Below are 17,208 nucleotides of genomic sequence, written 5' to 3'. Positions count from 1 at the left end.
TGGGTATATAATTGTTATGGAAATTTTATTTTTTACTACCTGAGGCTTTTAGGTAGACAAGTTGTGTTAAGAAAATGTTCCATATTACTATTACATAGTTGAATAACCTAGGCTTGACCTGGATGGGTCCACTTATAAGAAGATTTTTTCAATAAAAACAGCGTACAGTAGTCATAGGCTCTTGCATTAGAGGATTCAGCCAGATGTAGGTATAAGAGACTTGAACATCCATGGGTTGTGGTATGGGGCAGGAGTGTCCTGAAACCAATCGAAGGAATGACTTGTAGTTAAGTTTTTGGGGAATCAAATGTTATTCTTGGTCTCCTCAAGGGTCAGTGCCCCTGACCCCCTGTGTGTTGCTCAAGGGCCAGTTGTGTTTTTAAACATCTCTTTTGTTTTTTAAATTAAGGTAGTATCTAGGGAGGAATTTATTAAAAACATTTTCTTTTCTTTTTAAAAATTTTTTATTGCAATAATGTTTTACAAACACTTTATGACTTAATGGTATAGGTAGGTTCACACCTCTTCACATGGATGCTGTCTACACCATACCAGCCACCAAAGCATCTTTAGTAGTCCATTGGGTCCACTTCCCTCTACTTAGAGTTGACCAACTCTTTTTAAAAGTATTAAACATGAGCTCTCTATCAGGATCATGGTAATAGTTTTTTGTTTTTATTTACAAGAGTTTTATTTTCCAATTTTTTTTTCTTTCCCTGGAAGGCTTTTGGGTAATTTTTCTTTTATTGAAATATTTCCCTCTCTAGGTTCTTTTTTTTTTTTTTTAAGATTTATTTATTTATACAAGAACTGAGGTACAGTCAGAGGCACAGGAGAGTGAGAGAATTCACCAGAGACAGAGCGGGGAACATAACAGGGAGACGGACTGAAGACACTGCTGAGGGGAACAGCCCTCGAGGCAGGAGAGGTCTGCCACACCATGTGGGAATCGTCCTGGCTGGCCGGGAATCGAACCAGTGGTGCAGAGGCTGTGGACAGCTTCACAGAGCGGCGCTCAACCTGCTGCGCCACCGGGGAGGCCCTCTAGGTTCTTATTTAACATGCAAATTGATCCAAAAAGTCTTTAATTTTATTGCTGCTTTAAAAATTAACTGAAGTTGAATTTTATTTTGTAAATTTATTATGATCTATTCTGTGGGTAGCCAAATCTTACATAAATTACTTTTTAAAAATTTGCTTCAATTTTGTTACAGTAGGTTGCTAAATAGTTTAACAGATATCACTGTTTTCTGTTATATTTGTAACAAAATGTATTGGGAAAAGGACATTGGACAGTGTGACTTTTTAAGTTACAGTTATTAGAATATATTTTGGATAGTGTATGTAGTTAGGTTGTAGTTTTCCTATTTTTTCCTCTTATAGAATATATTTCTTTTCCATGCTCCTTCTCTTAACCTGGAATATTGGTTTTTGTTCCCTTTGGTTTTCCATGTGAATTTTTTACCACTTATCCACATCAGCACACATCAGCAGTCTCACCCTTTACTGAGAACATTAAGGCTGGGCTCAAAACCCACCAGCTCCTCTTTATTAATAATCCTTTTTATTCTAGTCCTCTAGTTCTCTTTGTTTTCTGAAAGGAGGCAGAGTGCGCCCACTCTCTGTCATCTGTGTCCCATATTGCACCAGACTTAAGCATTATTTTTTTTTTTTTAAGATTTATTTATTTATACAAGCACTGGGTACAGTCAGAAGCATGGGAGGGTGAGAGAATTCACCAGAGCCAGAGCAGGGAGCAGAGCAGGCAGAAGGACCGAAGTACACTGCTGAGGGGAGCAGCGGGCGGCAGGAGAGGTCTGCATGCCATGTGGGACCCTCCTCCAGTGGCCGGGGAGCAGCCGGGGATCGAACCGGCACTGCAGAGGCTGTGGGCAGCTTCGCAACCCAGCACTCAACCGCTGCACCACTGGGGAGGCCCAGACTTAAGCATTATTAACTAGCCCTGTGTGTTCTGCCTCAGCTACTTTGTATACTGACTTTGCAGAGTGTTTTTTTTGTTGTTGTTGTTATTATTTCTTTGGTACTTACCACATAATAGGCATTTAGTACTTAATTATGTTAAGTACCCAGTTATTTAACTGTTATTTAAGTACCCTTTTATTTCTCTTTAGGTAATCTGGAATTTTTAAGTGTTTCGTTACTTTTTTTTTAATAGATGTGAAAAAAGATTGGTCTGACCATGCTCTCTGGTGGGAAAAGAAGAGAACTTGGCTTCTTAAGACACACTGGACCTTGGATAAGTACGGCATTCAGGCGGATGCTAAACTTCAGTTCACCCCTCAGCATAAGCTGCTCCGCCTGCAGCTTCCCAACATGAAGTACGTGAAGGTGAAGGTGAATTTCTCTGATAGAGTTTTCAAAGCTGTTACGGACATCTGTAAGACTTTTAGTAAGTATGAGATCACCATTCTTCGTGAAAATATGACATACATATGTGATTGATGACTTTAGCTAATCTCAAAGAACAGGAATTAGATTTTGCTGTCTGTTTTTATGTGTATGTGAAATTTTTACTTATTGAAAATTTTTACATTAATTTTAAGATAAATGTTGGGTTTACGATAAATGTTGGAACAAAAGGAATCTGATAGAAATTCTTTCCTTACTAGAAGCATAGCAGATATTTGTTATATAATACTTTATCCTGATGACGTTAATTTTATGGGAAGAAGGAGGAGGGAAGAGGCATTATTTTCAGAAGGCTATAGCTTTTGCAGTGTTTTCCTTTTGTAAGTCACTATTGGATTTTAGTGATTCAGGCGGATTGTGTCATTTCCTTCAATGAAGACCTGACACAGCTCCTAAGGAAATGACTGAGTGTTATCTTCCTTAACCAGCCAACAATTTGAGCACCCTTGTAGTAATTCTATTTATGCTTTCTGAAATGAGATGTGGATTACTTTTGGCTGACCCAGTTATGTCATATGACAGGAAGTATTCAGCCATCAGAGAAAATGTGAACTCTTGTCAGTACCATTACTACGTAACTCTTACTGTGCCATAGATTTGGGGGACGTACAGGTAGATTTAATCTAATTTTGAGCTTATGGCTCTGGAATTATATTTTGTCTACTAAATGGAATTAAGAAAATTGAAATACAGAAAGGTGAGGAATTGTTTAACAATTACTTAATTCCTGCTATCGAAATTAGTAGCTGATACTTTATCATTTGTTGAATGTTTTTTTAAATCAAAACAATATTCTCCTAATTTCTCTTCACAAAGCAAATACTGTCATAAGTTCAGTTTGTATCCTTATAACACTTTTAAAAATACATAAACGCATAACACACAGGTATGCATACATATCACACATCCATATCATATATGGATGCATATCTCTGTGTCTGTGTGTATGTATACACATATACACACAGAGAAATACGTGTTATTGCCATTGTATGTGCTGTTTTTTTACTGAGTTTTGTATATGTGTGCAGGAACTTTTCTTGAGTGGTTACGTAGAAGTCTTATATAGAGCTGTTGTGTTTTAAGTATACAGATAATTTAGAGTATTATCAAATTGCTCTCCCAAGTGTTAAGCCAGTTTACATTCCTAGCAGTAAATGAACACACATTACCCCAAATTGTCACTAAACCAGAATATTGTCAGCTTTTAGTATTTACTTCTTTGCATGAAAAAAATATAGTATTAGTTTTTAGTTTATGAAGTTGTTTTTTATCTTTATTGACCATTTGAGTTTCTTATTTTGATCACCTCTTTATATCATTTACTTTAAAAAGGTTTTACTTTTTTAGAGTAGTTTTTAGATTCATGGCTAAATTTAGCAGAAAGAGTCCCCACTTACTGTGTCCCCGCACTAGTATAGCTTCTCCACTGTTGACTCAGCACATCTGGTGCAGTCAGTATGCATAGTTTACACATCGTTGCCATCCAGAGTCCCTTGTTTACAGGGGGGTTTGTTAACTCTTGATGTTGTTCAGTCCATGTTGCTGGACATGATGATGACATATATCATCACTACAATATGCAAGCTGTGCTCACCCTGTTCAACCTCTCTACCTGCTCCACCTCCACCCCTGGCACCATAGTTTTGCCTTCTTCAGAATTTCGTACAATTGGCATCATGCAATATAGCCTTTAGCAAAACTTTGAGGACAGTGTTGAAAAGTAGGGTGAGACAGGACATCCCTGCCTTACTCCTGATCAAAATAGGAACGCTTTAAGTTTCTCACTGCTAAGTATGTTGTTAGCTGAAGTTTTTGTAAGTATTTTTTATTGCATTGTGGAGTGATCCCCGTCTATTATAGTTCACTGAATTTTTATCTTAAGTGTTGGATTTTGTTATGCTTTTTTTTTGCATCTATTGTGATCTTGTGATTTTTCTTTAATATTTTGATATGTCGGATTATATTGTTTTTTGGATGATGAATCACCCTTTGCATACTTGGCGTAAATCCCACATGGCCATGGTTTATGAATTTTGTATACATTGTTGGATTTGACTTGTTAACTTTTTTTTTTTGAAGATTTTTGTTTTTATGTTCATGAGAGGTACTGGTCTGTAGTGTTCTTGTAATGTCGTTCATGGGTTTTGGTATTAAATAATGCTGACCCTGTAGATTGAATTAGCAGATGTTCACTCTGAATTTTCTGACACTGATTTTAGAGATTAGTATAGTTTATTTCTTAAATGTTTGGTACATGGGAAACAAACTCCTTGATATGTGTCTTTGCAATAAGTTTTTAGATATAACACCTAAAGCACAAGCAAAAAAAAACCAAGTAGAACTACATCAAGTTTAACAACTTCTGCACAGAAAATCAGTGATCAACTAAATAAAAAACTATGGAATGGGGGGAAAATATGTGCAAATCTTATAGGGGTTAATATCTAATTATTTAAAAACCTCATATAACTCAGTAGCAAAAAACCCCGAGTAATACAATTTTTTAAATGGGCAAAGGATTTGATTAGAATGACTTGTCAAAAAGACAAGAAAGAAGTAAGTGTTCTCAAGTTTGTGGGGGAAATAAGGGAACCATGTGTACTGCTGGTGGTAAAGTAAATTGATACAGCCACTATGGACAATAATATGAAGGTTCCTGAAAAAATTTAAAAGAGAACACCATGTAATCCAGAAGTTCTACTTGTAGGTATATAAACAAAATAAATGAAAACACTTTGTCAAAGAGATATTTGCATCCCGTGTTCATATCAGCATAATCTACAATAGCTAAGACATAGAAACACCCTAAGTGGCCACTGATAAATGAATGTATAAAAAAGTTGTGTTATATATACTCCATATCTATAATGGAATCTTATTCATTCATAAAAGGGAAATCCTACCATTTGTGAAAACATGGGTACATCTGAAGGGTATTATTTTAGGTGAAATCGGGAAAAGATAGAATGTGTGATCTCACAAATAATGTGGGATATAAAGAAACCAAAACAACCAAATTCGTAGAAAAGAAGATCACATTGTGGTTAACAGGGGTGAGGACTGGTTAGTGGGGGAATTGGACAAAGATAGTTAAAAAGTATGAGCTTCCAATTATAAGATAAATTAAATACTGGGGCTATATTATACTGTGTGATGACTGTAGTTGTGAATAATACATTTAAAGTTGAAAGAATAGATCCTAATATTCCTTATCAAAAGGAAAAAAAACCTAAAAAGAAAACTTACAAGATGACAAATGTTAACTGAACTTAAAATAATCATGTTACAAAATATCTAAGTCAAGTCATTAAGCTCTACACTTAAACAGTGCTGTAAGTTATATCCCAGTAAAGCTAGGGTAAAAAAAAAAAAAAAAGGTAGAATGCACCAGTGAGCCCATTAGGCCCTGGCACTTTCTGTTTTAGGAGGTTATTAATTATTGGTTCATTTTCTTTAATATCTATAGATCCATTCAGATTTTCTATTTCTTGGGTGAGTTTTGGCAGGTTGGTTTCCAATTCTTTCATTTAGTAAAATGTATCTTGGTTTCCTTTGTAATTTAACTCTTTAAGAAAATGCTTCTATGTAATGACTAAAAGTTTTAGTTACATTTGTCTTTCCTCTTGAAAGAGACACTATTGGCAGAGTATGCTACGTTCTGTTAGGTAAAATGTGTTCTGGCATGGAGGCCTTACAAATTATGAAGTGGAAATGAGCTTCTCTCAAAGTTTAATTGACAAATTAGCTATTTTAAAAGAATATACTAGTTTGTAGTCAGAGCTTGCTGCTATTCCATATAATAATAGGACTTGTAATTTGAGTCCTTTTATTAGTGACATTATTTATATTATAATTCATGCACTTTTTTCTTTCTGTTCTATCCTTGTGAAAAATCATCTCTTACTTGGTAGTGATAGAGAATCACACATAACGGCAGTGGAACTGAACTTAGAATAACTGAAACTAAGTTGTGTTTTACAAATTTTTTTTAAAATTATAAAAGTAATTTTAGTTAGGTAAGTTAATTTGTACATATGGATGATTTTCACACACAGTTTCTTTTAGGAGTAACAATAAACACTACTTGTTCTGTAAAGATGAAGATGAAAAGGATATGGAGAATCTTACTAAAACTGCTACTACAGTTTCTTGTTCTGGCTATTCTAGTGGATATAGGGTAGTACCTCTTTATTATTCCATTTATTGTGGCTATTAAATTTTAATTTTCAGTGTTTTCACATTTTTATCTGGATGTCTGTTAAACCCAGGTATTCATGAACTCACTTAAGATTTGTAGACTTTTTTATATGAGTTAAATTTCAACAAGATAGTAATAAAAAAAATGGAAAGGCTCCCACCATTGCTAATATCCAAGATCTTTATCTTAATCTCAGGTATTTCTTTATAACATCCTGTTCATCTCTCACAGATGTCATTTTCTTGTTTTTCTGAGACTTGTCATTGAGCTTTTATGTTTTCTTTTTCTGTTCTCTGCATTCTCTGTCCCAAGTTGTTTTTCTTTTCACTTGTTCTGTTTTGTGTTAGAAAGTGTTACTTTTCCATTGTTGCCTTAAATCAATGCAATTTTATCAGACTAAACACAAATTCATTATTAAAATTTTTTTAGTTGAAGTAACATTTCACAACAACAATAATTGGATAAGATTCAAGTGTGTGTCATTAAAAACCAATATATATACTGCATTAAATTCACCACTAAAAGTTCAGTTCTATCCTTTACCTTAGAATTGTTCTCTTTACCTGATTTACCAGTTTCTCTTCCCCTTCTTCCCTCTGGTAACCACTTTGTTCTTACTGTCTAAAAATTTATTTTTGTTTTATTTGGTTCATTTGTTTCTTTATGTACCACATATGAGTGAAATCTTATGGTATCTCCAAGTGGTGTACTTTACCAAGCATTATATACTCTCCAGTTACATCTATGTTTTTATAAATGACCAGATTTTGTCTTTTGAGGAATCTCCATTCTGCTTTCCATATTTTTATTTTTTATTTATTTTTTAATATATTTGTAAAGTGAAACCATTTGGCAGAATACTTTTTTTTAAAAAAATATTTTATTTATTTATACAAGCACTGGGTACAGTCAGAAGCACGGGAGGGTGAGAGAATTCACCAGAGCCAGAGCGGGGAGCAGAGCAGGCAGAAGGACCGAAGTACACTGCTGAGGGGAGCAGCGGGCGGCAGGAGAGGTCTGCGCGCCAAGTGGGACCCTCCTCTGATAGCTGGGGAGCAGCTGGATATTGAACAGGCGCTGCAGAGGCTGCGGGCAGCTTCACAACCCAGCGCTCAACTGCTGCGCCACCGGGGAGGCCCTGCTTTCCATATTTTTAAACTGAAACTTGATTATTATCTTATCTGAGAACCCTTCTCTGCTTCTGTTTGCATACTTTCCAAGTGATATATAGCATTTTTGTACTTTATCTTCCACTAGATTTGTCTTTTACTTGATAAATTATATTGTCTTTGGACATTAAATTTCATCGCCATGTAATGTGTCATTTTATAAGTAGAATCCTGGATCAATGGTTTGTATAGTGACTATTAATAAATAAATAGTGACAAATAATTATTGAACTATAAAATTTAGCATCAATGTAAGATAGCATTGTATTTTGATTTGCCCATTTTTAAATTTTTGTATATTAAAGATCTCTGGGTATATTTTATTTTGGTATAAACCTTGTGCTTTTACAAAATGCTTTCACCAGACCCACTCTTGGACTTGTAATTCTGACTTCCAGATTCACTAATTGAAGTCCTTGACAGAGTAAATAAATTCTTTGTCAATGAAATAATTAGTATATTAAGGGGTTAGGTTTACCTTTTTTGTTAACTGTTGTAATGATAGGAAAACTACTTATTCACAAAAGCTGAAAGCATTTCCATTAAGATCTGGAACAAGACAAGGATGTCCATTCTCACCACTGCTTTTCAATATAATACTGGAAGGCCTAGCCAGAGCAATAAGACAAGAGAAAGACATACAAGGAATCCAAATAGGAAAAGAAGAAGTCAAACTATCACTATTTGCAGATGATATGATAATATACATAGAGAACCCCAAAAACTCCGCAGAAAAACTAATTCAACTAATCCATCAGTTCAGTAAAGTGGCAGGATACAAAATCAACATGCAAAAGTCAGTAGCCTTCCTATACACAAACAATAAATCTGAAGAAGTAGAAATGAAAAAAACCATCCCTTTTATTATCAAAACAAAAAAAATCAAATACTTGGGAATAAATCTAACAAAAGAGGTAAAGGACCTATACAAAGAAAACTATAAAACACTGTTAAAAGAAATAGAAGAAGACACAAAGAAATGGAAAGACATCCCCTGCTCATGGATTGGAAGAATAAACATTATTAAAATGGCCATCCTACCAAAAGCAATATACAGATTCAATGCTATTCCAATCAAAATTTCAATGTCATTCTTCAAAGAAATAGAACAATTATTGATGAAATTCATATGGAATCACCAAAAACCCCAAATAGCCAAAGGTCTCCTGAAAAAAAAAAAGGGAGAGAATGGAGGCATTGCACTCCCAGACTTCAAACTATACTACAAAGCCATAATCATCAAAACTGCATGGTATTGGAACAAGAACAGACACACAGACCAATGGAATCAAATAGAAAATCCAGAAATAAACCCACAGATTTATGGTCAACTAATCTTTGACAAAGGAGCAAAGAATATACATTGGAGCAAAGAAAGTTCAATAAATGGTGCTGGGAAAACTGGGTTGCTACATGAAAAGAATGAAGCTTCACTACTATCTAACACCATGCACAAAAACCAACTCAAAATGGATTAAAGAACTAGACATAAGACCTGAAACCATAAAATACATAGAAGGAAATATAGGCAAAACACTACATGATATGTACATCAAAGACATCTTTACAGACACATCACCCAAAGCAGTGATAGTGAAGGCAATGATCAATAGCTGGGACTACATCAAATTAAAGAGCTTCTGCATAGCAAAAGAGACAATAACAAAAACAAAGAGCCAACTGGGAGAACATTTTTGCACATAAAGCTAATGATAAAGGCCTGATCACAAAAATCTGCAAAGAGCTGATGAGACTCAACAAAAACAAAGAAAATAATCCAGTCAAAAAATGGGCAGAAGTGGGCCTCCTGGTGGCGCAGCGGTTGAGCGCTGGGTTGCGAAGCTGCCCGCGGCCTCTGTGGCCCCGGTTCGATCCCTGGCTGCTCCCCGGCCACCGAAGGAGGGTCCCACATGGCGCGCAGACCTCTCCTGCCGCCCGCTGCTCCCCTCAGCAGTGTACTTCGGTCCTTCTGCCTGCTCTGCTCCCCGCTCTGGCTCTGGTGAATTCTCTCACCCTCCCGCGCTTCTGACTGTACCCAGTGCATGTATAAACAAAAAACAAACAAGCAAATAAATAAAACATGCCTCTATAAAAAAAAAAATGGGCAGAAGAGCTAAAAAGAAACTTCTCTGAAGAGGAAATGCAAATGGCCAACAGGCATATGAAAAAATGTTCAACATCACTTGTAATCAGGGAAATGCAAATCAGAACTACAATGAGATACCATCTTACACCAGTGAGAATGGCACATATTAAAAAAACTAGCAACAACAAATGTTGGCGAGGGTGTGGAGAAAAAGGAACTCTCCTGCACTGCTGGTGGGAGTGCAAACTGGTCCAACCACTATGGAGAGCTGTGTGGAGATTTCTGGACCTACTAAACATAGAGCTTCCATATGATCCAGCAATTCCACTCCTAGGTGTTTACCCAAAGGACACAGAAACATCAATTCCAAAGAGCACCTGCACCCTTATGTTTATAGCAGCACTATTTACAATAGCTAAGCTTTGGAAACAACTCAAATGCCCAAAAATAGATGACTGGATCAAGAAGATGTGGTACATATATACCATGGAATATTACTCAGCATTCAAAAAAAATAAACACATGCAATTTGCAGCAACATGGATGGCGCTAGAAGGGATCATGCTCAGTGAAATAAGCCAGAAAGAAAAAGAAAAATACCGGATGGTCTCACTCATAGCAGGAATCTAGAAAACTTAAATAAGGGACCAGGAAAAAGAATAACTATAAGAAAGACAATATCAAAATCAACAAACAACTATGAACCAGAGACACTCTATGGGCGGTGGGGGGCGGGAAAAGGAGGGCTTGGGGTCAAAATAAGGGGGTTGTAATTGTATGGGGAATATAAAAAATAAAATTTAAATAAAATGTGGGGGAAAAAAACTACTTATTCACAGACTTCATGTGCAGCCAGTGGCCACTCAGTTCCAGTGTAGACCCTTCTCTTATTAGAGAAAGAAGTCCCCCCCCTTCCCTAAGCTGCCTAGTTCGCAAGCAGAATTTGGAATCGGGATTAAACTATAGAGCTTTTTAAAAATGAGATATAATCGACATATAACATCATATTAGTTTCACTTTCACTTCGTAATGATTTAGTATTTATTAAGTGAAATCATCACTACAATAAGTCTAGTTTATGTCCATCATGACAGCTTTTGTAAAACAAGCTACTGGGAGCTCTGAGCCACTACAAGTATCTGGGGTATAGCCCAAGCAATTTCTAACTTCATAAGCAATTCTCAGGGGTACATAAAGTTAAGAAATGCTTCATCTGTTTATGACTGACCAAAAAGCTAGTTAACAGAATCCATTCTTCTAGTACCATTAATAGCTAGATTGTGAGATGGACAGGAAACAGACTAGGAACAAACATCTTAAAGGATGAATCATGTAGTGCAGTGATTCTCAGAAAGAAGGGACATACCATAAACGCTTTCAAATTACTTTGAGTCTTATTTCCCCTCGCCCACTAAACTTGACTATGATGAATGTGAAAAGTATGTAGTATCTCTCAGGCATGGTTCATTTTATGTCCTTCTCCAATTTTACATATTTCACCATGTACTAGTACATGATTTACTTCAGGGGAATGACTGGGTTGAGAGAGAGATCATGCCCCACCATCATGCCCCCACTTGATTCTGAAGCAGTGTAGACAGCTGATTATTCAGAGACTTGGAATTTTCAGTGCCTCTTTTTTTCTCCCAACATGGCAGTGATAGCATTTAAAGTGGAGGGTTAGAACTGAAAGTACTAGGTCTCTTAGCATATGTTAAATCTTATTTCTTTTAAAAGTAGCCTAGGAAATAATTCATTTCCATTGGATAATTATGACCCTAAAAGATATACTTGAAATAGCTTCTGATTTTTTTGAATCTGCACTAATCATAACAAATGACACTAATCATAACAATGATTAGTGCAGATTAGTGCACTGACAATTAGTGCTGGAATGCATCAGACCCAAAAATTCCATCTGAGGCTAAGTAGGTTAATTTCTTTATATCTTGGTATGATATAAGAATAAAGAAAACCTTTGGTTTTTGATTGTGTAAATTTAAAGAATATGCTGTATTAACTATGAAAAGAAATCATGTATTCCTGGCAACTGAAAAGAAAATGACAATTTAAGGAGCAGGCATTTATTGTTAAAATGATTTCTCTCCTGTTGAGTACTTAAGAATGAAGTTATATTCACTTGCTCTCCAGTAACATATCTGTAGTTTTATTTTCTGGTAGTTTCATTTTCATAGTTCAATAAAACATTCCCTCAAAAATAATCTGTAAAATGCAGAGCAAAAACAAAAACCTAATGTGTACCAGTGTGCTTCTAATAGTAAAATCCAAATAACCAACAAGAAACAAACATAAAACTGTTCAAGTTTTTAAAGGATTTACTTGGACTTCTTTTTGAAACATGAGACATGGTATATGAAGCAAAAATTGTAAAATAACAAAATCTAATGTGGTTTGCAGTGATTGCTATCATGTTTGTTTTTACATGCAAATTAACTTTGATTTCAGGAAATTTAATAGAAAAAAATGAGCAAAGGAAGGAAATATATATAAATAGATAAAACCCATTTGGGAAATGTACAACATCACTATTTATCAAAGAAATGTAAGTTAAAGCTAAACATATGGTTTTTCAAATAAAGCTTTAAAAAATAGTATCTTGTTCGACTCACTCTTGCATTAAAACTATTTATAACCTTTGATCCAGTAATTCCACTCCAGTGAATTCATAAAGAGATAAAATTGGAAAAAAGTCATTCCTTTTTTCAAGAATAGGTTTCAAATGACTTGATTATTTATACTTTTTGGAATTTCCAAAAATTTTACCATGACTGTACAAGAAAAGCATTAATCTCTAATGTACATGTTATGTGGCAGGCCCCGTTTTAACCATATTAATCATTTAATTTCACAATAATCCCTTGAGATACTATTACTCTCATTTTATAAATGCAGAAACTCGGCCATTGACAGCCTGTATAACTTTTGCCCAGTCAGACAGCTACTAAATGGTGGAGCTGATACTTGAATCTAGGTAGTTTGGCTTCTGCTTCAAATTGTGCTTCATCAACTGGGCAGTGGTGTGGTCCACTAAAAACTTCCTGAATTTCTGACAATAGAGTGAATTTGGTGGATATTTGAGCTCCTAAAAGTAAAAGCTCCCATATGCAAAACTCTGATCTGTAGAAATTCTAGTTATGCAGTGAATTTTACTGTCTCATCCTCTGCTCATACCCTGACATATGCTTAGTGTTACCAGTCTGACACAAACCTAGTGCTTCTCCTTTATGTTGCTTTTTCCTCCTGTTTTCTTTTTTCTTGGGTCTCCCTCTCTTTATACTCTTCAAATAGACTTTATTTTGGTATAATTGAAATGCAATCACTGTACTGATTTAAAGCATGCAATTTGATGAGTTTTGACAGATGTTTACATGTGTGAAAATACTACGATCAGGATATAGAACATTACATGAACCCTTAAATTTTAGCCAGACAAAATTTCATCTGCTACGTAACTATGAATTTGTTGTCATTTTCTGAATGGAATCAATCAGTATATATACTATTTTCTGGTTGACTTCACCCATTTTTACTGTATTGATTTTGAGATACATTCATGTTGTTTTATTGATGAGCTATGTCCCATTGTATGAATGGTATTCCACTGATAAGAAAATATTTTCTTTATCCGTTTGGGTTATTTCCAATTTTGGCTTTTATGAATAAAACTATTACAAATATGCTTTTCATTTTCTTCAGTAAATAGCTGGAAGTGAATGTCTGAGTTGTATATGTTTAACTTTTTAAGAAACTGCCAAGCTATTTTTAAAAAGTGTTCCATTTCACATTCCCACCAGCTGGGTATGAGAGTTCCAGTTCCTTTTCCACATCCTGGCCTACACTGGGAATTATCCGCCTGCTATTCTTGGCCACTCTGATGGGTGTGCAGTGCTATCTTCTGGTTTTAATTTGCATTTGCCTGACTGGTAGCGCTGAGCAGCTCCCTCCATGTACTTCTCAGCCATTCTTAGGTATTCTCTGAAGTGTTTATCCAAGTCTTTAGCCCACTGGTCTGCTTATTATTGAATAGTGTGTATTCTTTATCTATTTTAGATACGAGTCCTTTGTCATACATTTTACAAATTTTATCCCAGTATACATCTTGCCTTTTTGTTTTCTTAACAGTATCAAAGAGCTGGTGGGTTTTTTTTTTTTTTTGGCGGGGGGGTGTCTGTTTTTAATAAAAGGGTAATTTTTTGTGTGGGGTATATGTATTCTAAGAAATCTTGTTCTACTTGTATTTTCTTTTTGGTCTATGATGCACTTAGGAGTAACTTTTGCATATGTGTTGGTAAGGGCTAATTTTTTTTTTTTAAATATATACATGAATCTCTTGTTGTTCAGCACTGTTTGTTGAAAAGATTTCCCTTTCCCCTAGAATTGCCATGGCACTTTTGTCCTGAATAACTGACCACCTATATCTGCATTTGTTGCTATGCCCTCTCTTCTGTTATTTTCATCTATATATGCCTTATTTTAATTGTGGCAATAATTGTGTCATCTTGATGTACATGTAGCTTTATGGTGTCTTGAAATCAGGTAGTGCGAGTCCTTTAATTCTCCTTTTCAGAAATTACTTTGACTATTCTAGGACTGTTCCCATTTCATTATAAATTTTCTAATTGTCAACTTTACAGAAGAGCAACCTGGAATTTTAACTAGGACTCCATTGCATCTTTATCTCATTTTGGGGAGACTTGATGGACATGGCACATAATATATATAAGTGGAATTGTAGTTGGGGCATTGTTCCTTCTTCTTGTTACATCCATTTAACCATTTTGCCTCTTATCACATTCTTCACATGGCAATGAATAGGGTAAACAGAAAAAGTTATAGCCATTCTGTATAAGGCAGGAAGTTGAATCAATTCAAATTTTGAGATTTGGTAATAATATGAAAGTATTTTCATACATTTTTTGTCATGTGTCATGTGTAACTAATGATATAAAATGAATAAGGGCTGCCATGTAATATAAAGGATATTGTGATTCTAGATAAGAAAAAAAACAAAAAAATACATAAAGGCATTCCAACATCTTCTATACCTGAGTAGGTGGTTAGCTTTCCACTTTGAGGTCACTACATTTATTATATAGTTATGAATTCAAAATGCTGTGGTAGATTGAAGTGTCATACTTGAGTCTTAATAGCTGGCAAAACACAAACACAGAAAGTAATTACAAATTCTTATCTTGAAATGGATGAACAGATTTATAATGTATAGTGTTTAAATTTCATATTGTGTAGTAAAATACTGGTGTATCTTATCTTACAGATATCAGACACCCCGAAGAACTTTCTCTCTTGAAAAAACCCAGAGATCCAACAAAGAAAAAAAAGAAAAAGCTAGATGACCATTCTGAAGATGAGGCACTTGAATTAGAGGGACCTCTTATCACTCCTGGATCAGGTGAGCATTTCACTGAGAAGGGCTTAATATGAGAAACAGAGACTGTATGCTGTGACTTTTGTTAATAGATAAATGGACTCTGTAGGTCAGGAGAGTAGTCAAGTGAAAAAAAAAATAACAACGCAGCGTCTTTCCCTCAGTCGTGAAATCACCATGAGAGTCCGTTAGTGCACTCCATCCTGTTACACGTTCACAGGTGCACTGATGAACAGGAACGCTGGTTCTCTGCTCAGGAAGAATCAGAAAGGGACAGTACTTTGACAGGACTCAGTTTTTTCTAGGAATTGGATAGATTTTTTTTTTAGCATTTAGTTCCTTTTTCTATATTTTGTGAAAAACATCATTTAGTTGAGAAATTATTACTTCTGTCATGTCACTTGAAACCTCTGCTAAGCTTTTCCTACTTTTTTCCTTAAAGGTTTTGTTCCTTTAGAAACTTTGTCAGATTTCCTCCCATCATCTCTCCAACCTGATTGAGATATCCTTCTATCATAAGATGTCAGACTTTTCTATTTGGCATTAGACTGTATTCCTACCTAATAATTAGGAGCTTCTACATAAAGGGACTGCTGTCTTTTTTTTTTTTTTTTTTTACCAGAGCCTAACAAAGCATATGGAATTCAGGAACATAAGCAATGTCTTTTGGGTGGGAAGATGACTAATTAAAAAAATGGTGTAATTTGCAAAGATTTTCTCTTATTCAGTAAGATGTCTTTTCATTTTTTTTGAAAGCAGGGTCTTTTTTTTTTTTTTTTTTTTTTTGAGATTTATTTATTTATTTGTGTATACAAGAGCTGGGGTACAGGCCAAGGTCTGGGAGGTAAGAGGAGTCACCAGAGACAGAGTGGGGAACAGAACAGGCAGACTGAAGAAATACACTGCTGAGGGGAGCAGTGGGCAAGACAAGAGAGGTCTGCTTTGCCATGTGGGTTGCTCCCTGGCGGGCTGGGGATCAAACTTGTGCTGCAGAGGCTTTGGATTGCTTCATAGTGCGGTGCTTAACCCCTTGCGCCACCAGGGAGTCCCAAGATGTCTTTTCATTTTGTTGATAGTTTTTAAACTGTGCAGAAGCTTTTTAGTTTCACATATTCCTGTTTGTTTAAATTTGCTTTTGTTTCGTTTTCCATTAGTCAAATACCCAAATATGTAGGTTTTAGTTGTCTATACCCAAGCAACTTAACTAAAAGAGAAATATCTGAGAAATTCCCACAAATTGATGCAAAATGCTCAGAAAGTAGAGTGATGTCATACGTGGAGGACTTATGTATGATCTGTGAAGTTCAGTAAATATCATACATGATTTCAAACTATATTATATAGTAATCAGAACAATATGGTATTGAAAAATGATGTAAAAATATATAAAATAAAATTTAAAAAAAACAGGGAAAAAAACAATATGGTATTGTCATAAAAACACAGATTAATGGAACAGGTGATAGCCTAGAGAAATAGTATGCATATATCATTTAATTTATGGCAAAGGGGACAAGAATGTACAACCTGGAAAGTACAGTATATTTAATAAATGGTCCTGGGAAAACTGTATAGCCATAGGCAAAAAAAAAGAAAGAAACTGGGGCCTCCCCAGTGGTGCAGCGGTTGAGCGCTGGGTTGCGAAGCTTCCTGTGGCCTCTGCAGCCCTGGTTCCATCCCTGGCTGCTCCCCGGCCACCCGGAGGAGGGTCCCACGTGGCGCGCAGACCTCTCCTTCCGCCCGCTGCTCCCCTCAGCAGTGTACTTCGATCCTTCTGCCTGCTCTGCTCCCCGCTCTGGCTCTGGTGAATTCTCTCACCCTCCCGTGCTTCTGACTGTACCCAGTGCTTGTATAAATAAATAAAAATAAATCTAAAAAAAAAAAGAAAAGAAAGAAAGAAACTGGACCACTCTTA

General features: G+C 35.6%; 1 protein-coding gene and 1 long non-coding RNA gene across 7 annotated transcripts in view; one reads left to right on the top strand and one right to left on the bottom strand.

Annotated features, from left to right (window-relative positions):
• Positions 1-17,208, bottom strand: part of LOC119239099 (uncharacterized) — a 108,388-nt gene that overhangs the window by 8,122 nt on the left and 83,058 nt on the right. The gene's annotated exons all lie outside the window — the stretch shown is intronic.
• Positions 1-17,208, top strand: part of FERMT2 (FERM domain containing kindlin 2) — a 78,074-nt gene that overhangs the window by 37,215 nt on the left and 23,651 nt on the right. For all 6 annotated transcript variants that reach the window (XM_054690421.1, XM_037503355.2, XM_054690418.1 and 3 more), the window contains exons 3-4: positions 2,177-2,410; positions 15,183-15,317. In XM_054690421.1, the coding sequence (XP_054546396.1) occupies positions 2,177-2,410; positions 15,183-15,317 (369 nt within the window). The remainder of the gene's footprint in view (positions 1-2,176; positions 2,411-15,182; positions 15,318-17,208) is intronic.

Source organism: Talpa occidentalis, unplaced genomic scaffold (assembly GCF_014898055.3).
Source record: "Talpa occidentalis isolate TD23 unplaced genomic scaffold, MPIMG_talOcc4v2.1 talOcc4.11, whole genome shotgun sequence".
In the NCBI taxonomy this organism is placed as follows: Eukaryota; Metazoa; Chordata; class Mammalia; order Eulipotyphla; family Talpidae; genus Talpa; species Talpa occidentalis.
This window is presented reverse-complemented; position numbering and strand designations above follow the sequence as displayed.